At 41.1% G+C, this 23,184-nt stretch overlaps 1 protein-coding gene across 3 annotated transcripts in view; it reads left to right on the top strand.

Annotated features, from left to right (window-relative positions):
• The window catches only part of fndc3ba (fibronectin type III domain containing 3Ba), a 47,204-nt gene that overhangs the window by 11,712 nt on the left and 12,308 nt on the right, over window positions 1-23,184 (top strand). The window contains exons 2-7 of one of the 3 annotated variants that reach the window (XM_077731916.1): window positions 3,517-3,662; window positions 5,872-5,947; window positions 17,168-17,244; window positions 18,614-18,845; window positions 18,927-19,095; window positions 19,477-19,604. In XM_077731916.1, coding sequence (XP_077588042.1) covers window positions 3,546-3,662; window positions 5,872-5,947; window positions 17,168-17,244; window positions 18,614-18,845; window positions 18,927-19,095; window positions 19,477-19,604 — 799 coding nt within the window. In that variant the 5' untranslated portion in view covers window positions 3,517-3,545. Of the gene's footprint in view, window positions 1-3,516; window positions 3,663-5,592; window positions 5,748-5,871; window positions 5,948-17,167; window positions 17,245-18,613; window positions 18,846-18,926; window positions 19,096-19,473; window positions 19,605-23,184 lie in introns of those variants that run through there. The other 2 variants (XM_077731915.1, XM_077731917.1) reach the window with 2 other exon arrangements.

Genomic DNA, 23,184 nt, shown 5'->3' with positions numbered 1-23,184 from the left:
TTTCTTACGGATCTTCTGTGGGAGTCTGAAACTGAGAATGGAACAGAAACCGAACACTTCCTCAGAACTAGGGCCAGATCTTTCACGACCAAAAACAAAATACATAATTTTGTCCTTGGAACTTCACCATTCCCCCCTCATATGTGTTTGACGTGGCTGATTCCAGCCACAAAGAAGCAGCTTTTGAACAACTCGGATAATCATTTCCAAGTGGGTCTTCTTCAGCCCAATTCATTCTGATAGAAATCCAATTTTTTTTCACTAAAAGTCCTTTAACTTCAAACGAAATGGACACTTATCACTGTCAATTCCATTTATAGACATAAAGTCCACTTTAATCAGATTAACACCTCCCATCCCTTGAATATAACCATAACCAATGCTGCATTGTTTATTGTGCATTTCTTTGGACCTTTGAATGGCACATTGAAGGATTACTTGTTCTTTTTTAGGATAGCTAAGGCTTTTTAAAGAACTGTGGACACCCTGGAAAATTTCATGACAGTAATTTAGAAGCACTGCAGTGTATTTAATTCGTACTTTCTAGATAAACTAGACAATAAAGTGAACTGTTTAGATTTTTTTTCAGACAAAAAAGGTGAACTTGGGAGGTTTTTTTGCAATCTCCATTGCAGTTAGCAAGGGACCTCAGACTTGTGGGGCCCCGTCACACATTCCTACCACAAATGAGTATTTCTCTCTGACTGCATGCAAATGCGCCCACTCATTTAGGGTGGATGCAGCAAAACATAGACCTCCACCATGCCTAAACAATTTAAGAGCCTGAAAATATAATGTCCATTTTTTTCCCCCTCCACAAATTCACTTGACAATTTTTTTCCTGACAAAAGTCAAAACAAGTTTATTCCTTCCGTAGGGAACTCATTGGATGGCCATTGGCGGCGTAAGAAATCTTAATCCATTTTGACTCGGAGATAATTAAGACAGCAATCAGTATATCAATGGCAGGGAACGAGGTAATGGAACACCTTCCTTACATTTGATTGGTGTTCCGTTCTTATCTCACGAGCTGCAAACACCTGAGGTGGGTTTTTTAGTCCAGTCCGAGAAGGTGCTTGTTGGTACACGGTTTTAGGAGTTTTGCCTGATTGTGTGTTTATTTGTTTGCGTGTCCATTTGCATTCCGCGCCACCCTTTCTTCAACATAGACGACGTATCATTACTGCAATCACAAGGCAGGAGGATGGTAACACCCCCACACTCACGCATATATAGTACATTCACAGACACACACTTATTTAGTTGCCCAATGCAAACACACTGGCTGCATATGGGCTGCTGCCCTATGTGGGAAAAGCTCCATCTTTTCTAAATCCTCCCTCTGTCTTGCCCTAGTGTGTGTTTTCACTTGAGCAAAGCATTCCTTTCCACCCTGCTTTCCCTTCAACCCCCCCTTCACTGCATCTCCATGTCTCCTCCACACCACCTCTGCTAAGAAGGTACTCACACAATCCGAGTATGTGTGTGAGAGAGGGTCCCTCCTTCACTGAATACCTTTTGTAAAAGGAGCCAGGCTTGAATGGGAGTGGTGTCAGTGGCAGTTTCCCACCATATTTAGTAGCGCCGCCCACTCCTATTTTTTTTTTTGCAACACACACACACACACACACACACACATGCATGCATACATTTCCATTGCTTATTGAATTCCAATTTGTCTTTTGATAAAAGGATGTTAAAGGGACTTTAATGCATCACTGTCATGGGTGTATTTGGATGTGCATTTGACTTGATCATTCTGTCATTAGAGTTCCAGGCAGTGACACCTGAGAGCAATACACACACAGGAAGTGAGTTTGACATACGTGTTATCTAAAGTCAAGTGTGCTAATCAATAGGTGAATGATGCACTCGATATGTAGTGTGACTGGGTTGAATAATCTGAAGTAATCTGAAAGCCAAACCACTAGTTGCGTGAAGATTGTGAGACGGGCAGTGAAATTGAAAATAGTGATAGTTTGTTACTAAATTTTCCCAGTCCAAATGGATTGGACGTCTATTGTTATCCAGGCCACTGAAACAAGATCATTCACTGCCAGCCCACTAGTTCAAATGAACTAGATTTTGGCAGAAAATGACTGAAAGTAGACCAAAACGATGTGCACTATCTGCATAACCTGTTGCTTTTTGTGAGGTGAGTTTCATTTACTGCCGAGCGTGTCCGTAAATTAACCGCATCATTTGCAGTGATCAGCACGTTTCCTGGAAGGCCACTAATGGCTTAAGACACAACAAAAATGAGATTAGAGCAAGCTTTGCACCTCCACCAGACAAATGCTCACCTATTCATTTCCAGGCTAAGTTGGATTTAACCTTTTTTTCTATTTGCTGTAAATGCTCTTAAAATTGGCCAACAAAGCTCTTTAGCCTGCTACGTGCAGTTTTGCTTGGGAATATTTAAATTACACTCAATGTGTGTGTGACTGTTTGTATGAGTAAGACGTGCGCTGAGGTCATGGCCGTCTTGGGACGTCTGCGTGTGTTTGTTACTTTTACTCACATCAAGCGGGGGATTGATGGTGCTTGGTGGAATTTTTCTCAAAGGAACATTTTATCCACCTGGGAAATCACATTTAAGATATCAATGGCATTTTGAATGGTTCTAGTTGGAGTTATACCTTGTATTGCTCTTGTGCAGACATGTATCGGTCGGTTCAGCACTAAAGGAAACTCATTATTTGGACATTTACTGAGTTTAAACATAATTTTGTTGTGGTTATGCCACATTTGCACATATCAGGCTATAAGCCACAACTTTTCTCAATCTTCTCTGTTCTTACTCTTTACTTTTTCCTGGTTGCACCGCTTTTTTATTAGTGTCTATCGGCGTTGTGTCCCGGGAAACGACATAAACATGCAAGTGTTTCGAGGCAGGATGGCCAGGTCGAGCTGGGAGCGTGGCTTTGCCGGAGAAAGAAACGTAGCAGCTCTTGAGGCCGAACGTGCGATTAAAACGGCGGAGGCGGTGCCAGCGTGGCAAGGGTGACGGTGGGGTGCGTGTATTTATGGTGCAACAGTGCGAGCCACAGCTGTGTGATCTCCTAACCTCCTTGAAGACTTGTTGGTGCGAGATTATGTGAGGTTGAAAGCGAAGATGGGCAGTGACACACAGCTGTGTGTGTTTGTATGTGTCATCTTCTATCATAATGATAAATGTGCTGTTTATACGCATTACTAACCTCGACTAAGTGCTGTTTATTTGCTAAACTGCAGATGAGGCACCTGTTTAACTCCTTCACTGCCATTGACAACCAAAGACAGAAAATGAGTTTTACCTGGGATAATCAGCATCAGGAGATCCTTAAGAAAACCATAACTTTCCATTATTGCAAAAAATTCAAGTTGTAGAATCATAATGATTCATGAATTAACATTTTAACAGTGATGGGAACATATTTAAATGTATGACGTAAAGAGAAATACACTTGGCATAAAATGTCATGCTTTGCATACCTTCGTATCTGACGTGTGTTTCTTTGTGTACATATTTTCCAGGTAGGGCAGTTGAGTGAATTTCTCCATGAATGTACGTCACAATGATGATGACAGACCAGATTCCACTGGACTTGGCTCCGCCGCCTCTCCTAAACGGGGAGGTCCCGCTCATGCCGCACATGGTTAACGGTGACGCAGCGCAACAGGTAAAAATTCACGTCAATGCCTCAGCTTGTAACATTTACGTAGACATAAAGATACAGTGTTAATGAAGTGTGAATAAAATGTGAACAGAACACACAGGGTTTAGCAAAAATGGTCCATTGTATGTACTAAAGAGAACCGCTCATTTTTTTTATTGCTTGATTGCAAGAGTAGTGTTAAGTTCTCTTTATTACTGTAGATAGGAAGATGAATGCATGAAAAATGTACTCATCTAAAAAATGGAAAGAATCATGTGTTTAAAGCTAATAGTGATGAAGTTGTCAATGAATCATCTAGTGCAAATGTTAAGATTTAAACCGAGTGCACTAGAGAGAATAGAAATCTGGCGAGAATAATGAGTTCTTGTTGTTTTGCCTGTATTTATAATTTAATATTTGTGGGGGATGACAAATAGGAGACAATGAGGACAGACAGATTCAATTCAAAACAGAGGTTTTGCACACAATTCCTGGATGGAAATAGTGGTTACTTTGTTCAGCATTTAACTACATGAAATCTTTTATTTTGATTGATGTCTAAAGTATAGGGTAGGAGAAACAAATCATTTTTTTGGTTATTACACCCTCTGGGTAGTAGGGAGATGCCAAGTGTTACCCATCCTAATATTGAAATACACCAAGTTTTCTTGTGTAAATCAAAATAGCCACTTCAAAAGGTTGGATATTGTTCAGCTAATCAAAGTTTGGGCGTTAAGGGTGTCTTTTACACTGACTTACTTAGCAGAACACACATTTCCCACATGTAGCACAGTCACTTGGAGCTGAGTCACATCCTGTGGGACACTGACATATGCATACATTTATAAAATAGCTATTTTTAGTTTCTTGACTAAGCGCTTGTGTCATGTTTGCTACTATTGGGTTTTGCTACTTAATCAATGACTTCATTCTACCTCCAAGTCTGTGTACTAAACTGAACTAAAAACTACTTTTAACATGGAGTAGGCCACGTCTTCTAGGCAGAATATCTTCTCCCCCACTGATGGTGGTGGTTAGAGGTGATGGGGGTGTTTTTGGCACCATAACGCTAGCACTTAAAGGGCTTTTTTTGTTGTTGTCATTTTTATTTTTCAACTCCAAAGCGCTGCAGCCTAAACTTAGTGTGCAACCAGAGATGGAGACCAATGATTATACATATTTATCTCCGCATGTGTGTGTTGAGTCTGAAGGCTTGTCTGTCATCTTCCCGAGATGGCCTTTCTAAATCAGGACTCAGGAATTGGCAAACATATTACATGCTCTTATTAAAAAAATCCAGGTCAAAGTGACCTGGAATTGCCTTCAGATTACCAAAAACTAGCTATAAATTATGAATTATCCCAAAATGTATATACTATGTTTGTATGTATATATATGTATATATATATGTGTATGTGTATATATATATATATATATATATATATATATATATATATATATATATATATATATATATATATATATATATATATATATATATACACACACACATATATACATACACATATATATACGTATATATATGTATATATATACATACACATATATACATACACATATATATACGTATATATATGTATATATATATACATACATACATACATATACATCCCTAGTTTTTCAGCAATGAAAGACTGTCAATTTAATCAACAAACAGGCAGCATCTTCCTCGTTAGTCAATTTTTATTACCATTTTAATATTGAAATAAAAGAAATAAGAACAAAATATGTTCTTTATATAAAAAACTAAGTCCAGTCTCGAAGTGCGCTCACATGGTCTGACAGAGGGGTATTCTCAGTCCTTGGCGAACGCGGGTCGCCCTCTACTCGACTGTGGTTCCCATAGCAACACCAGCTGCCGCTACCGCTGCTGCAGCGGATAGAGCAGAAAGTGTGTGATTGTGAGGAGCGGCTTGGCGCTGTGATGGGCGAGCACGCTGACTCCGAAGGCAGGATATGATGGCTTTTTTCTTAAGGAGGGACACCTGTAGCGCATAGGCGGCGTGCGTGCGTGCAATGGAGGGTCACCTGTTTCATGTCTACAGCCACGTGTACACGCTTAACCACCCGTACGCCGACAATATGACGGTAAGGCGGGGACGTGGGGCGCATGGCGTAGCTTTTAATGGTTGTGTCATGTTATTGGTGCCTATCAATGCTTTAATTAGGATATTTTCCACACATCTTAAGTGGGATTTGTGCTTTGACACAGGTGATCCTGGTACAGGTGAACCCGGGGGAGACGTTCACCATCCGGGCAGAGGACGGCTCGCTGCAATGCATCCAGGGTCAGTATCTTTTGCTGGTTGTCATAGTGATTTGAGTGTGTCTTTGAGTTCATGGTTTGCTTCGCATTGAGTACAATAGATTGAAGTTGGTAAAGACAGCAGTTTGTCCTTTTCTTTAAAAAGTACTAGTATCGTATTTATTTATTTATTTATTTATTTATTTTTAACTCATTGAGTCCCATTGTCGTTTTCTTCTATGGTATACTAGGATTGTAACAGTAAATGTAAATTTCAGTTAGGTTCGGTTATTTTTTAACGTTAAAAAATGTAAACAATAGAAATTATGTCAATAAATAAGTGATCCTTTATGAGTAAATAGTATTGGGACAATCTGTTCCTATGATAAATGATGAATGAGTGAAAGAATATTTACAATGATGAAGTTCTATCCAGGATTTGGGACATTATTAATTTGAATGTGTCTGTAAATGATTACTCTGATTTCTATTCATTTGAAAAGTGATTAGTTGATGAATTGTGGCTGCCCTGATTCACCTCACAGTTCAAATGGATTGGATGTCTATCAGCGTTTGTGGGAAAAACACAACTTTCCCCAACTTGGTTTTGAGTAAAATCTCTGTTAAGGACACCTTGAATGCATGGCAGTCATGCAAGTAGACACAGTGAACACTGTCCATTCAGTACAATACAGTAACTGCTTTCTTTGTGCCAAGCGCGCCAAAGTCAAAGAAAGTCTCGGACACTTTTTCTTTGTGCGGGGGAGGGCAAAAAAGTGAAACGTAAGCCGGGGGATTCCCCTTAATCTTGCATCACTGGATCTCATGTTGATGATGTCAGCAGATTTTCAGAGCGCTCTTTGAAATGGATTAATCGTCTATTCAATGAGTCAAAATACACAATACAAAAATGTTATTTGGAGTTGGAACAGATGGTGATGAAAGACAATTTCAACCAGAATTGTTTTGAGTTACGAGCTCAGACAAAGTGAAGTGTTGCCGGCTGAACCCGTTTCATTGTAAAAACTCAAATCCCTCCCTCTTTCTTCAATATTTACAAGCACGAGTGAATTATTTGCCTATAAAATCTTTGCAAGTGCCCCCCCAGGTTATGTAATTGCGTGTTTGTTAGGGCGGAGTGAAGAATAAAAATCCATGTTCTTTTCAATATTAGTTTTAACAAGCCTTTCATCGGTAATGAGCTGCGGGGCCAAAGGGCAATGTGTCACTTTGTGTGTATGTTATTGGGATTACAAAAAGAAATCTGCTTGGTTTGTAGAGCATCCACATCAGTCTGTGCACCTCTGCATGTAAAACAGAGGGTATTTTATATAAAAAGTTGCTGCCTCGGTTGTGCGCCCCAGGTACCCCCTCCCACCCCCCTGTCTCCCAGCAGGGTGCAAACACACAACTGTGTGTGCAAACACGGAGGTTTCAGGCATCACACTGAATTCTCAGTTTGGGTTTTGCCTTGACTGATGCCGACAACCCCCCCAACGCCTACCTTTTAAACTTGCTGACCTCCTCAGACTGTGTATGTGCGTGTGTGGCCCTCCACATTAATAATACGTGCATTCAAACATAACCCTCAGGCTAGAGAAGCCCCCCCTCCCTGACAAATTATCCCTCGTTGACTGTAGTGAATGGTTTTGTTGGTTTTTGGTTGGATGGAATTGTTTCTTTGCTTAGTTTTTATTGGTTTTCAGGGGGCTAACAGCATAAATATAGTTAACTTCATAAATAAGCTTTAGACTTTGCTTACATTACTCCAACATTTATTATTTTTATTGACATTGGACATCAGGAGCTAAAAGTTCATATCCCTTTTTATTTTTTGTTTATTAGATTGTCCAGCTCTCCCAGTTCAAATGTAATAGACATTTATCAGCATCAATGCCAGCCATCAAAATGTCACTCTTTAGGCATTTTTAAATTCATTTTAGATTTATAGACTTCTTTTGCTCCTTTCCTGGAATTGGCAGAGACTGAAAAGTTTTTTTTCCCTTCCAAAATGACTCCTAGTTAGAAATGTGTCTCCATCTCAGGCCTCTCTGGCTCTCTGTCTGCTAATTAGCATCACCACCCACCCCAACTCTTTGGGTTACCCCCTCCCCACCAACCTGAACCCCCTCTTCCCAATCAGCCCCCTCCCACCCAAGACCATTCCCCAGAGCTTTCCCACACTCACATCAAAGGGCAACACTCTGGAGGGTGTGTTCGAGCACCCGGCTCTGGAATGCGCCTGTGCGCGTGTGTGTGTGTTTTACAAGGCTGTGTTGGTTTACTGTGTTGTTTGCTCTTTGTTGGACTTTTTTTGCGGGTTGATGAGGCCTGGATGGGGGTGCAGTAGTCGGGGGTAAATGCGGGAGAGAGGGAAACTGCAGCCAACTTGGCAGAATGTGACATAATTGTCTTCATTGTTAAGTGCTTTGTATTAAATTGATAAATTCCATTTTGAGGTGCTCTAAATGACTTTTTTGATAGTCTAATAATCACTGATTAGTTTCCAATTGATCGACTACTGTATAATTTGAGTTATTTATTTTAAATGGTGTTTTTGTCTCAATTTAAGAACACTATTTTAATCCAAAACAAACAAAAAAATCGAAAATTCCAATTCCTAAATGAGTTATATAAATAAAAGTCCTCAAAATTGAATTGTTCAGAAGTCCCATTTCCTTGTTTGTCAATTGTTGCTAGGTTTTCATTTCATTGTGTGTTGTTTCCGAAAGGGAAATCCTGATTTCTCTTAAAATGTTATATTTCATATATTGTCCACTGACGTGTCAGGAAACAATCCTACAAAAAAAAAACACAATTGGAATCTGGTTGTGCAATATGTTTTGCTCCCTTCAGTTTTAAAGTGGACGCGTCTGCCTGTCTCATCTCCGCCTACTTTTTTTTTTTTTAATATATTTAGTCTTCTTCTATTTTTGTCTCACTTGGCTGGACGGCTCTCGCTTTCGTCTCACTTTTTTTTTTGCCTGAGTGTGCACTTCTGCCCCTCCGTGGCTTTGGATAGGACGTGTGGAAATAGCTGCTAGTGAGAGATGTACGTATTGTGGAAAAGATGATGCTCTGCGTTAAGGTGGCGCGACGAGTGCACTAAACTTATCGCACTGCTCATCTTCTTTGCATTTGGCAAAAATGTTAACTTATTCTCTGCCACTAGAAGGTCTGTGGCCCTAACTGGACTGCAATACCAATAGTGAAAATGCACGTGCATCTGTTGTGGTGCGAGTGAACAAGGTTATATTTTGCTGCTGTTATGACAGTTATGTAATAAATCGCACCTCACAGCTTACAGGCGCGCGCATGCAGTCTTTTAATTATTCGAACTAGTGTCAATATGACCTTTGCGATCCCCCGTGACGACGTGTCAGCAAGGGAGAATCAAAAGCTCAATTGTTACTGTGCTCTCATTTTAAAATAAAAGACAACACTTAGTTTAAATTAACATGTGAAATACAGTTTTACAGTATGCAAATGGGACCTTTTTTAGACCAGTGGTATCCAAACTACAGCCCGTGGTCCAGCTGCGGTCCCCCTTAACAAAAACGGAATGACATTTTTGAAGAATGTATATTAACAATAAATTTCAATTCAACAGTTAGTTTAAATTTAAAAAAATCCCCAATTTTATTGATTTTTGTCATATTATCTGAGAAAATACAAAAAGTAAGCACATTCTTTCGGGTAAAATTAAGACTATATAATTTTTCTGATGCTCCTATTTTAGCGACCCACCTCTTAACGGGTGCGTCCTAAGTGTTCGCTCATTTTGGAAACACCGGTCGCCCTGGAAACCATCCCTGACTCCAGGCGTTGTGCGATGGAATGCTTCACCCTCGCCCCACCCACAGCCCATCACTACCCCAAACCAACCCCTCCCCCAGGCAGTTATTGTGCACTTAAGACTTTTTGCACCAAATAGTGCACCCTGCATTCAAATGACCAGGCGTGGTTCACTTTACGAATACAAAAAAACTTTTTGGCTGCCATTTGCTTTGATAGGTGTCCAGTCTATTTAAAGTGGGAGGGTTGGCAGAGAACAATCATGGGTCGGTGCTATTGACAATTTCCGCCATAAATTGGACCAATGAGAACTAGTACTATCTAAAATCTTCCAGAAAAAGAATCCTCCCCAAAAAGTTTCATTTTCGTTGTAACATAACATAATAATCTGCACATATATTGCATTAAAGCCATTAAAGGCCTTTGAATGGAACTGAGTCTTTATACTATTGGCAATTTTGTCCAAATAGATCCATGGTATCCAATGAGTAAATGTATTAAATTATCTTAAATGTATTACAATAGTAAAATGATTCTTCATGTAGTATGTTGAAATTACTCTGTGGTCAATGTAAGTTCATTTTTAGAGGAGACGTATTTTGTCCATCACTGTCATGGCAGCCAATGAGCTAAGAATCTGAGCTTTGCCACCTACTGCATAGAGAAATAGCGTTCATTGTTGTATTATGCCCTGCCCAGCTCACATATGAACCCGATGCCCTCACCGTGAGGGGCATGAAGAGGCAACGGTGAGGCAGGCAAGTGGAAATAAAAACGAAAGAAGGAGTAAAGGTAAACAGTAAAAGGGAGCGAATCAGACCAAGCGTGTCTGGTCGTGTCTGCCGCGTTCGCTCAGGGCGAGGCCGCTTCCTTTTTTTTTTTTTTTTTTACCCCAGCTGACCCCGGTCACCCCCGCCGATTCGCTGTCGGGAAGTTTTCAGAGACAGCAGGGTGTTGGGAGCGATCAGGGATCAGAAAGAGAAGGATTTGCATCTGTCTTCTCAAATGTGAGTGAGGGAAAAAAAGGCGAGAATTTTCCAGAAGGAGAGAAAAAAAAGGGCAGTCTTTTCCAGGGCTGGAATTCCTGACTGGCTTTCTGTCTGCAGTGGACTCTTCTCCTGTTTCTTCTCCTTTTCTATCCTTTCATTGACTTCCTTGTTGTCATCTTGGTTTTATTCTTTTTCACACAAAACAAGTAAACAATACTCCATATGTGATCACTCAATTCATTGTGCATCAAATTTAATGAAATATTGATGCTTATGACGCAATTAATCTCAACTAATTCATTGTTAATGACTGGTGAGAACCGGTAAACCCTTTAAAAAATATATATTTTAACTTGTTTAAAAAAAATAAAGATCCAAAAGTAAAGAAAGAAAACCATGACATCAGTTTTGGATTCTTCTAACAAAAAAATCAGCTAAAAAAGAACTTACTCAACTAAAACCATGCCCCACATTGCAATAAATATACCATGTTATTATCATTTTTTTTAGGATTTTCATTTAAATCTACTAAAATTAAGGTATTATTATAAATTGTTTATGTGCCAGGATGGAATGACTTTATTTAGTTTATGATTCTGATGCTTATAATAACACTTACTTACTTTAAATATGCCTTCACGGCTGTGTATAGGGTTAACTGACCTCTTCCCAAAATGTTTTGGGATTCTTGACAGTTCCCACATTAAATTGTTTACATGCGAGCGTTCCATTGGACAGATGGAGCGGGAGGGGCCGTAATGGCATGAACTTTTTTTTGTCGTTCCCCAGTTGTCCTTGCAAATATAACCGTCCGCATCATCTGAAGCTGCATGCTGAATGGTAGATGGCGAGATTGGTAGCAGTTGGGGGATTCTGGGAAAGTCCCCTGCTCATGTAGAACTTGTACTGACCAAGAAACGGGGCTATTGGTGTTGTGAGAGAGCAGAGCTGGCGCTTACTTTTGATCAAACCGGGAAGAGTGGAGCTGTAAAATGCTTGTCAAAGGCCGTGACTCATCCTAAAGGAATGGGGGGGAAGGAATCGGGGTTTACACAAAAAGCTGCTCTTTTACGGGGTCAAGGTTTGAGGAGGAGAAGCAGGAAACGATTATTAGACTCCTCCGTGTGTGTTTACTCGCCGACAGCTGTTGCGCCTCTTCGATAGATGCGCCCGTCTGATTAGCGAATGGATATAATGAGTCATAGTCATCTGGTTTGTGTACGTTGGGCCTCGTGCACGCCAAAGCACAGTTGCCGTGTCGCTAGCGGGGGACCAGTGAAGTGTGTCACCCACCCGCCGTCGTCTGGCAACCGCAGGCAAAACATACATATATCCCCTCACGTCGGAATAACCGCAGTCGGGGGGGATTGAGTCGCTTGACTTAAGTCGGACTTAAGTTGCCAATTTTAACTCTTTTTAAATTTGTGTCAAACTGTTTCCATTTTACAAATAAAACAATAACAACTGCAGTGAGAAAAAAATGGAATATTTGCAAATATTAGGTATATATCATGAATCAAGTTTATTTTTTTTTCATTGTTTGTGGAAGGAATATAAAAGTTGTCATTGAAATGAAAAATGATCAACAGAGACTGACTTTGGGCCTCAAATTTTCAGAGAATAGCACGATAATTCCGAGAAACTTTTCAGTGTGTTTCTGGGTTTTTTGAAGTCAGCCATTTGTGTTTTTTTTTTTCAGTGTAAACTTCACAAATGTCAGCATGTTCCAAAATTAAAGTGTTTGCATGTGTTTGTGTGTGTGTCAGCGTGACTCCTTGAAGAGTTTAGGCACAAGTGTGCAGGTGTTGCACTGCTTTTGTCTGCATTTTTTTTCTTCCCAGACATGTTTGTCTTAGTGTATGAGCTTCTACATGCTCAATTGTGTACACATCTGTGTGTGTGTGTGCAGCTGGGCTGGTGTGTGTGTGTGTGTGTGTGTGTGTATTTGTGTGTTTCTGAGAGAACAAAGTAAGAGTGGCTAAGTCCCTCCAGACATTACGTTGCTCTACTCTGGAGCTGGACCAACACTGCAACTAGGTCGGTCTGCAGAAAGCCAGCTCAGGGTGGGGCAAGGGACTTGGAGATTCTGGCCCTGGATGGATGTGGCCTGGCATGTGTTTTTTTATTTTCTTTTTTTTTTTAACTCCTATTCTACCATTGACAGCAATGGAAATTCAATCTGCTTGAACTGGGACTGCTGGCAACAATCTTTTGTTGTCAGTGAATTACATTTTTCTTTTATTGGATGCTTGTGTCTATGCCCCACAATTCGCAGTTTCGTTTACATATATTTTAAATTTTTGGTATTGATTTTTTTTTAATTTTAACATGCATTTATGTATGTGTTGATATTATTAGTTTTATAGATTGAATTTATTTTTTATTCAATAAGTTCTTACAATTTTTCCAATTTTAACCAGTTTCTTAATGTTATTTCTCATTTTACATTCTATATACTTACATACTGTAAGTTTAAGTATTATAGGAACAATAATAATGTCTGCAATTTCCTTTTTTAAAATATATATATCTTCAATTTCCTGAACCCCACCTTTCTGGTATTCCACTCCTTCCAGAGGTCAAGTGTGTGGACTATTGAAAAGCCCCCGTCAAATCATGTTCACATAATAAACTTTTCTCTTCACGTTCTCCCTTTTCTACAAAACAGAGCGTTTCAACCTGAGTAAACACAGGTTGATTTCCTACGAGAGCTCATATGATTAAATTACAGAGGATATGACTTCTGCAGGTTCAATACAAAGAAAAGCAAAATCCATAAACTGGATGCAGCTTTCCCGCTTTAAAGCCAGTCAGAAAGTAAAAATTTACATCCGTTTGCGTGGTAATTGTTCCCCCGGCTCGTAGGAGCAGCAGTTGCTGCTCGCCTGCAACCAGAGCCTTGCCTGGAAAGTCCGCCCGGTCGGTCGGTGACTGAGTGGCAGTGACACATCCGTGACAATATCATTTTTATGGTGCACGGATTGTGCTGATTCAGTCATGAGGGGAAAACATATTTAGCTTAGGTTCTTTGGAAATGACTAATACCACAAAAATATCATGTAAGGGCAAACTTGGCGAGCTTCATACAAATACATATTAGGGTACTCTACTATTTATCTGTCCAGCAACACAATAAAAGTCTAGAAAATCACAATTACAATAAGCATTCAATTTGTTGCCCAAAATTGCGGCTCAATGATAGAATGAAAAAATCAATATTTTTTGGTTTATTTAACTCATCAACTTTCATGGGTAATTTATAATAAGACAAGATTGATTGGAACATAAAAATGACATACTCCAGGTCAGTCTTTTCAGAAATCTGACTCAATTTATACACACTCCTGTTCCTCCCATTATTCCAATGACTACACATCGAAAATGTCCCATGTTGCAAAATCCGGTAATTTTGTAACCTTAATTCCCTGCTATGCAAAAAGTCACTGAGGATGCTTTGCTCAGGTCGCCAGCTGTGACGCGGTTATGTTATGAAAACCATTCGCAAGCTGGAATGTGCTTACACATACCTTACACACACACACAATAGAAGGTAGTCTTACAGTAGTGAGCTTACCGTAAGACTCCATGTGCAAACTCTGCAGGTTATGATTTACATTCCCAACCAAATCAGGGGCTGGCTCAGACTGCCAACTTATCTCTTTTTTATTTTGTCTTTCCTTTATCGCATATGCTGCCAGTTTCTTGCATGCTCTTTTGCATTGTTAGCAGTGCAGGGCAGTGGCGCGCACAGGAAGTCCCCCACTTCCTCCTTGGGTGCACCCCCTCCTCCCAAACCACACTTTTCTGCCCTCAGCAAAGATGTCTGCCGGATTCAACTCTCCAAATTGGATCTAATGTTTGAAACGGGATGTGATGCGACTATTTTAAAGCTGTCTCCCGTGTTTCCTGTTGAGGGTGTGCGTGTGTTTGTATGTTTTTACAGGCTGAAGTCCTGTCAAGTCGCCACTCCAATAGTTGTTTTTCTTGTTCTTATGGAAACTAACTTTGAAATCCTACTCCTCCGTTTTACACAAAACGATAGTCTTGAAACTTGCTATATGGCATGGGCCAATAACAATCGATTATCGGATCCCTATTTGAATAGTTTTGGTATCAGAGCTGATTAATTGATGCTGGACTTATATTTGCAAGTAAATTATCAAGAGCAGTAGAACAATCATTCATAATTGGGATGTCTATTGTCGTCAATGGCCCTGAAACATGATCATATACAGTTAAGAGTTTCGACATATTAATACAATGAATAGGTACCTTCCATAGTAATATGAGTCGAGTGTGTGTTAACACTGTGGTGACAGACAGACAGTGTGAGGGTCTTTTTGGGTTCCCTGTGTGTGTGTGTGTGTGTGTGTGTGTGTGTGTGTGTGTGTGTGTGTGTGTGTTGTGATTTTGGGGCCCACTGGCAGCTGGCTTTGACAGCTGCATCATAGGAAATGTCTGATGAAATGTTACATCACCTCTTCTGTGTGTGTGCTGTGAAGTATGGATGTAAGACAGCTGTGCAGGATCACAGGCTTGTTTGTTCAAAGACAGTAGACGTGACTATCCTGTATTACATTGGGTGTCAGTTAAAGGATGTACAGTCCTTTTATATTTCCTTGAATAACGTTAGAGGAAAGCGATGGTATTGCATCTACAAATATCGTTATTTACTCTTCAACACAACCACTTGAGTCAGTCGTTTAGGAACAGTTCAGAAAACATAGCACTCAATACATCAACATTGCAACATGAAGCATACATGCCAGCCGGCATTACATTATTCTCTTTATTTTTAGCTTTATTTTTTAAGTCTCCGTGATCAAAAATCTCTATTTGGCGATGACCAAGACATTTTCAGACTTGGTTCTGAACACAGCACATCTTTAAAGATGTGAGTTGGTATCTCCTCCTCGAGGTCCTTGTCACCCGATGATTTTCTCTAAATTTGAACAAAAAGTAGGGTATTGCCATTAAGGGGTTGTCCCAAAGTGGTGAGTGGATGTTCTTTAGTCTTGATACCATCTGGGTCCCTCCAAGGCGCCTTGGTTCTGTAGTACTGTACAGAATTCCACCCGGATTAGGCACAAGAAGTTCGGACTCTCAAAGGGCAAGTGCAACAAGTGACGTGACCATCGTGGCGCATCGGGCGCGCCGTTTGTTTAGAAGTGCACGTACGTTCCCGCGCGCGTACACATCCATACAAGCAGTCAATTATGCTGCGCTTTTCTAAATGGCAGGAAGAAGGCATGTGGCTTACAGCTGTGTGTGTATGTGATGGGCAGCTCACAAAGAGTGTCTTGTATTTTGGAAGGGGGGCATTCGGGCCTGTTGGGTCCAGTCCAGGGGGCCGCGGTTGGGAATGTGTGTGTGTTTCAAGGAATGCTGCTGTTTGCCGAGGGAAGAGCACAAGGCTATCGCCGGGTGTGTTTTCGGGCCTGTGTGTTTGATTGACCTCAAAGAGGACTTTCATGCCAGTCTTGGCGGTGCTGGAGCAGACCAGACTGAAGGAGGTCTGTCTACACGCTACATGTGACCTTCTCACCACACTGACACACTTCAACACACTACCCTTGTGTGAGTGCGTCAACCTGACTGGAAGCAAGGAGGGGAAAGAGGGAATGGTTCAGGGATGAAAGGAAGGAAAAGATGGAGGACCAAGTGAGTAATATACGAAGGATGTGACTAATGGCTGGAAGGGAAGGCAACTCATTCCTAAACTTGGGTCTGCCTGTCATATTTTTACTACCTGTCCCTGACCCAGCAATGGAGAATCGCTGCTTGAAACCCCCTCACCAAATTTGGGGTGCATTCAGAGTCTGTATCCCCCCCCACTTGATTTATTCCGTCTAACGTTCCCACTGGGATGCCGATGACTTTACCAGAACCAGACCTCCATCTCGCCGAGGATGGAGGAGGAGATGGCCTGTGTTTTCAGGCAAGGGCGGAAAAATCAACGTATTCAATCTGTTCCTTCTATTATATTTTCTTGCCTTGGTTTTTCATGGGAATTGAACACGGTGATACTGAGAACAACAGAATGTGTCTCTTTCCCTGCTGCAGTGTTTTATTTTATTTGTTTATTAATGAAATGCAGCTGTGCTGAAAATGGTTTCAGGCAGAACTGTCACGGGCCACATTGCAGTTATGGTTTCATTCCATGATGTTGGCCAAGCTGGCTGCCACAGTTAAGGAACTAATTGACAACAAATGGATTAGCAAATGACAACTTCTTTCATAGTCAATGAATCATTTAGAAACATTGACCTAAACATGGTCTGTGAATTCTTTTCTTTAAAAATTCCTTCATTTTATGGATCTCTTATCCTCTCAAGGGTGATGGGGGTGCTGGAGCTTATTCCAACCCAACCCTGGGCAGTAGGAATAGTAGAATGAATTGGACTTCTATAAATGTCAATGGCAGAGATGCCTGAGAAATCACCAATCTATACTCAATTGACTCAGTGTTTCCTATGCAGGTCCTGCCGAGGTTCCCATGATGTCCCCCAACGGCTCCATTCCACCCATCCACGTCCCCCCAGGATACATCTCACAGGTTGGGTCATATCCTTATACTCCCCAGTCTTTTGCCGTCGATATAAATGCAAAAATATGAATAACTCTCAAGCACAGAAGTTACAAGGTGCCATTTTTTTCAGCGATAAGTGAATGCCACATACGAAAGAGTCTTTGAATTATTCAACTAATCGGCCTCTAAATTCCACCTTGGCAAAAATCGGCCGACACGCGTTAATATGATAAGCGTCATTGTACAATAAACACAACAACGGTTATCCCCGGTGGGCTGAGCGACGAAGAATGTACAGAATGTCTCATTACCTATGAACAGGTTAGAAGGTCTTTTACATAAGAATATGGTCACATGAAGGTCAGTTAAGTAAAGTGTGTGGTCTGCATTTCAGCCACAGATAGGCAGGTCATTGCCCTGCCATATGTGGGGGGTGGGGGGGGGGGGTGTGAGCGGGAAACACTGTCACTCTTACATAAACACGTCTGATAGGACACACACACACACAGGGTGCTAGGGTTGTTATGCCGTGTGTGCTTTTGTGTACTTTTGTGTGCGTGTGACCAGTAAATATTGCATGAGGTCGAGTCCACATGTAGTCATTCTCGGACTTTGGCCTTTGTAAACACGGAGAGTGTTTGCGTGTGTATTACTGGTGGACAGAGTGATACTAGACTGGGAGGGTTTGTTATTTTCAGATCTTTTTTTCCCCCACTGTCATGTTTGGGGTCCCCTTTTCATTGGTTTTGGGGTGACTCCCCTTCTGCATAAGGGGGTGTTTTTTTGGGGAAAGGAGGGCCTGTTGGAAGCGGAAGGTGATTATTTAATGCCAATTATTCTTAAGTTTACACATACTCCATTCAAAATAGATTGGAAACAAACACTCTTTATTACATCGCTGAAAGTTCAGGGATGATCAGCAAATAGATTCATTCCCGCGTCTAATTTTAATATAACATTGTGAAAATTAATATAAATGAATTAATCTTATATTGTGTTCCATATTGGGTGGTTAGGGTGTTGGCCTCACAGCTCTGGGATCGTGGGTTCAAATCCAGGTCGGTCTACCTGAATGGAGTTAGCATGTTCTCCCCAGGCCTGCGTGGGTTTTCTCCGAGTACTCCGGTTTCCTCCCAACTTCCCAAAAACATGCATGGCAGGCTGATTGAACACTCTAATTGGGATAGGCTCCAACACCCCCACGGCTAGTGAGGATAAAGCGGTTCAGAAAATGAGTGAAGAAAAAAGAAACCCTAGTTGTCTTCAATGTAGAATTTACTTGAACTGTACTTTAAAATCAACAAGCATATTAAAGACAAAATAATAGTTTTTATAACAATTGCCAAAATAGGCAAATTGATCATAGATTTGTCAACCCGGTGATATGTTTGTGCAGGTCCTGGAAGATACCACAGGTGTCCGACGGGTGGTGGTGACCCCTCAGTCTCCGGAGTGCTATCCTCCCTCCTACTCCCCTGCATTGTCCCCCACGCATCACCTTCCCCCCTACCTGGCCCCGCCCCACTTCATTCACAACTCCCCCTCGTTTTACCCGCCAGTCAGCCCGGGTGAGCTGACCCACCACCAATACTACCAGCACCATCTCCCCCCCATGTACGGCGACCAAGGTACCGACGCCACCCGGCCTACCCTAAAAAATGCACTTAATTTTGATTTGAGCACTAAGTCGCCATGCTTTTTCTTTCTAGAAATCATTCCGGCCTACGGCATGTCCAACTATATCCGAGAGGAGACCTACACTAAGCCCCCACCCAAGAAAATAAAAGAACAGAGGCAATTGGAGCGACAGAACCGCCTCAACTCGCCGCCTTCCACGCTTTATAAAGGCAGCCTGGGGCCAGCTCACAATGGCTACAGGTGACCACGCTTATTATCCTTATGCTGCAAGTACACTTTCAAATCAAAATGAAGTTAGTACTTCAAATATTAATTTAAAATTTGAAGGCATTTGGACTTCTCACAAGTTCTCCAACTTAACATTCCACATTGTACTTATGTACAGATTTCACCTTTGCCTTAAAATGTGATAAGTCAAGTAAACACAACTCACAGTTAATAGTGGTATTTAAAATACTACACAGTGGTGCCTTAAAAGGATTTTTTCCAAGGCTACGTTTTGAACATAGAAATGCAATTATTATGACTGGGAATTATTCAAATCATATACAATAAGCTGCTATTTTCTACAATCTTACGAAAATTTCTCCACATTTTCAAAATGGTGATTTGTCACAGCAGCAAGTCCCACGCGACCACGCTCGGGTCGGTGGGTCCGGGTGGCGGAGTCGGCAGTCCGGGTGGCAAGAAACCAGAGCGGCGACTTCGCAGCAGCCCACGCAATGGCGAACCAGAGCCCCACACGCAAGGTACATCATTTGCATTTTTCCATTTAATCAAGAGGATGTCCCTCACAGTCCACTTTTTGAAAAACAGCCATCACAACAGTTAACCTCAAGTAACAACAGTAACCTCACTGACCCTTTTTTTGATGACTTAAAACGCACCTTTCCTTTCAAGATTGCATGAATGCATCCCCGGGTGGGAAAAAAGGGGGCTTTTCTGATGAGCCACATAGCTGAGGCCATCCCAGAGCGCTATCACTTTACCACCAACCACAATACACGCCTTGTTGATGGAGGAGGGTGGGGGGGGGGTCTTTAGTCTCAGAAATGGCTCATAGTAGTTGTGCATACCTGAGATGAAGGAAACCTTGTTTTGAGGAGGCCTGTGTTATCAACATCATTTGATGTTTCTGGTTGTGCTTGTTCTCCAACTGATTTAATACCATTATCGGTGATATAATGTCCAATCTATTTGTACTGAACATACAATGTGTTGTGCTGAAATCCTATTGGGTTCATTAGAAAATAATCACAGCAAAACTTCAACTGCCTGGTGCCCGAACTAGCTGGGATAAGCTCCAGCACCCCTTATAAACCTTGTTAGGTTAAGCAGCACAGAAAATCAATGAATGAATAAACTCAGAAAAACACTTACATATATGCAATATTTCCAAGATCAAGAATCCAGGGTTATTAGTTGCAAACTATTTTTAAGATATCATATTATTCTCCAGAAGATGATTGCCTCACATAGTGACAAATACAGTGATGAAAAAAAGTTAAAGTTCATCTTTATTTCTGGGATGTCATCGTCATTCACTCGTGCTACTCAACTTTTTACCAAGTCTTGACTCATACTTCCATATTAACATCTTAAGACCCCCCAATTTCCCATTCGTCCCCCTTCCTTGTTTGGATGTGCATCGCCATGGCGATAATCTCATCCCGGGCCGATGTCTGCACTCTTCCCACGGATTCCAAATAGGGCTATGCGAGGGCCGGAGGAAGCAATGACACGGATGAGATGAGAAATATGAAGGAAAAATGATGACATCATGTGTTAGGTTAAACCAGGACGGCTGTTGCTGCCAATCACGGTGCATTGAGTTAGAGCCGAGTATGGTTGACACGGAAATTCTGTTGATTTGTCGTGATTTGGATTGGATGAAAAGAAAAGTGGGACTCATAGTCCAGAAAATAGAGTAGTTGTCGGGATGTCCCTGATCCAATCAGGTGGCCGGAAACTGGGCCTGATCACATTAATTTCAGAGGTTCAGGCCATTTTTTTTAAAGGCAAGAAATAGAAACGAACCAAAATAAAACATTGTACTACGCAAAATCAGAACATTATGCTAGTGACAGAAAGCTAACATTATGACAGCATCATTTAAGAGTGATAATGTCCCAAATATGGAAATAGTTACCATTTGAATTGTGATTTCCTCAGTTTTTATTTCCAAGGTATCAGATTAGCACTCAATATTCACATGTCCTCAAAATTGTTTTTTTTAGACCCAAACTGGAATATCAGAATACTTTGTTCTATACCAATACATCATTTTAAAAAGGTGTCACTGTTCAAAACAAGTGAGAAAAAAGAAATGGACCCCTCAGTTTGCTGACATAGTTTTCCTCCCCCCAAAATTTTGCTAACTCATTGGCTGCCATTGATGACAAACTGCTTTTATTTCTCTCTCTCTCTTAAGTACTGTAAAGCGGGCCGGCTGAGCGGGGTCGGATGGGGTCAGGGTTCCGGGGAAAGCCAACTCCCGCGGTCCCTGGATGCGCGAGGGGAAGGGCCTGCTTGTTGATGGGAAGTCGCAAACAGAAAGAACACAATTTGTGGGCTCCTTTTAAGTGGAGATGGCTCACAGGCGCTGATCTTTTTGGGGCTCTCCATTCCACATCACGAAACTTGCAGCTTTAATAGGATGCAGATTTGCACTCTTAAAGGGAAATGGACTCTGTATGCCAAGCATCTTGTTTGGCTCAGCTAATCCGCAAACAAAGGGAATGGTTAAATGTAGTAGTTAAAAAATGTAATTGCACTTGCATTATTTCAATGACAACAATTAGAATTACATTGGATCTTTTATTTTTTCATTTTTGCCTAACAAAAAGATTACAGTTCTAAAATTTCAAACATCTTTTGGACCATAAACTCTCCTCTTTTATATGTACGTAGCAAACTGTCACCATGACAACCAACATTGCAGGTGTGCGAATGTTTGTGTTTGTGGCCCAGCTGTTGAACACATGCCGAGTTTGTTATTTCTTGGCCTTTTTTTTTTAAATTTATAATTGCTGTGATCCTCACGCCTCCTTCCTCTTGACCGAGCAACTTCATTCTCCATCGATTACAGACCTCAAAGATCATTTCACATTTTTTTTTCTTAATGCAGCGCGTGCCTACACGGTTGCATTTTTCACATTTTTCTCCCTCCCCCTCCAGGCCTTAAAGGTCTTTTTCTGTCTAGGCCCAGACAGAGTCTAAACCGGAGCTGCAGGCCGTCATTCTGCAGGAATGTGACCTCTCTTCCCTCCTCTCTATTCCTCTCTTCTCCTCCGTGTGTGTATATAAATATAAAATATGGTGCCAGCCCAACCGCAAAAAGAATTACATTGGTATCATTCCTAGGTTAATTTACAGCCAAATTAACTCAATGACTGCCATTGATGATGATGGCGTCCAATCTATTTGAATGGGGAAGACTGGCTAGGCAGAATTGCCTGACAAATACAAAATGAGATTGAAAAAACTCTTGTAGTTTACTTGCTGTTGATTTTAAGGCATTCTGCTGTACATTTTGGTTTTATTTCCTGTTAATTCTTGTCTATTTGTGGCTAACATGCTTTTGATGTTTGCACAATTCCTTTTTTGCACATCCTGTTGATGCTTGGGCATGTTGAGGTGGCTTGATACTATTTCGACAGTAGAAATGAAAGATTACGTCAATGCGAGATCCAGTGGAAACGTTAGCAATACAAGTTCCTTTTATTGAAGACTTGGTTGGGGTTGAAGTTTGACCACCACCACAAATGTTCCCACATTTTCCTGCTGCCAACGTCTTTCCGCGCTTATCGTCTTACGCTCCGACAGGATGTGAGGTCAGACACTAAAGAGGAAGTGTGGGCAGCATATGAACACATTTCTGTGTGTGCCTTGGACTCCTTGTGGTTCTTATTAAAGACTTTAACAGCTGCCCTCAGTGACCGCAAATCACAACACTTAACATTTTTCTGTCTTTCTTTAAATCGTTGCATCTACGCATCTTAAGATAGTAGTTTTACTTATTTAAATATGAATTGGAATTTGTTTTAAACAAAAAAAAACAAGAAAAGCGACATTTTTCTTCCTCAATGTGATAATTTGACCATTGTTTTGGAACACTGTCACATGATCATCCCTAGTGGAACAGGTGAAATGCATACAGTAGCTCTGCTGTGAGTTTTTTCAACGCACTCTGGCATCAAAGTGAGGTCAACCCGAGGTTGAACTTCCATGACATCACGGTTGCCATGACTCACATGTGTCGCCCCAGGCAGCTCTGCAAACACACACACACACACACACAAATTGCACATTGTGATTTACAGTAGTTGA

Source organism: Stigmatopora nigra, chromosome 13, assembly GCF_051989575.1.
Source record: "Stigmatopora nigra isolate UIUO_SnigA chromosome 13, RoL_Snig_1.1, whole genome shotgun sequence".
In the NCBI taxonomy this organism is placed as follows: Eukaryota; Metazoa; Chordata; class Actinopteri; order Syngnathiformes; family Syngnathidae; genus Stigmatopora; species Stigmatopora nigra.
Note: the sequence above shows the minus strand (reverse complement) of the source record. Positions and strands in the feature narration are given on the sequence as shown.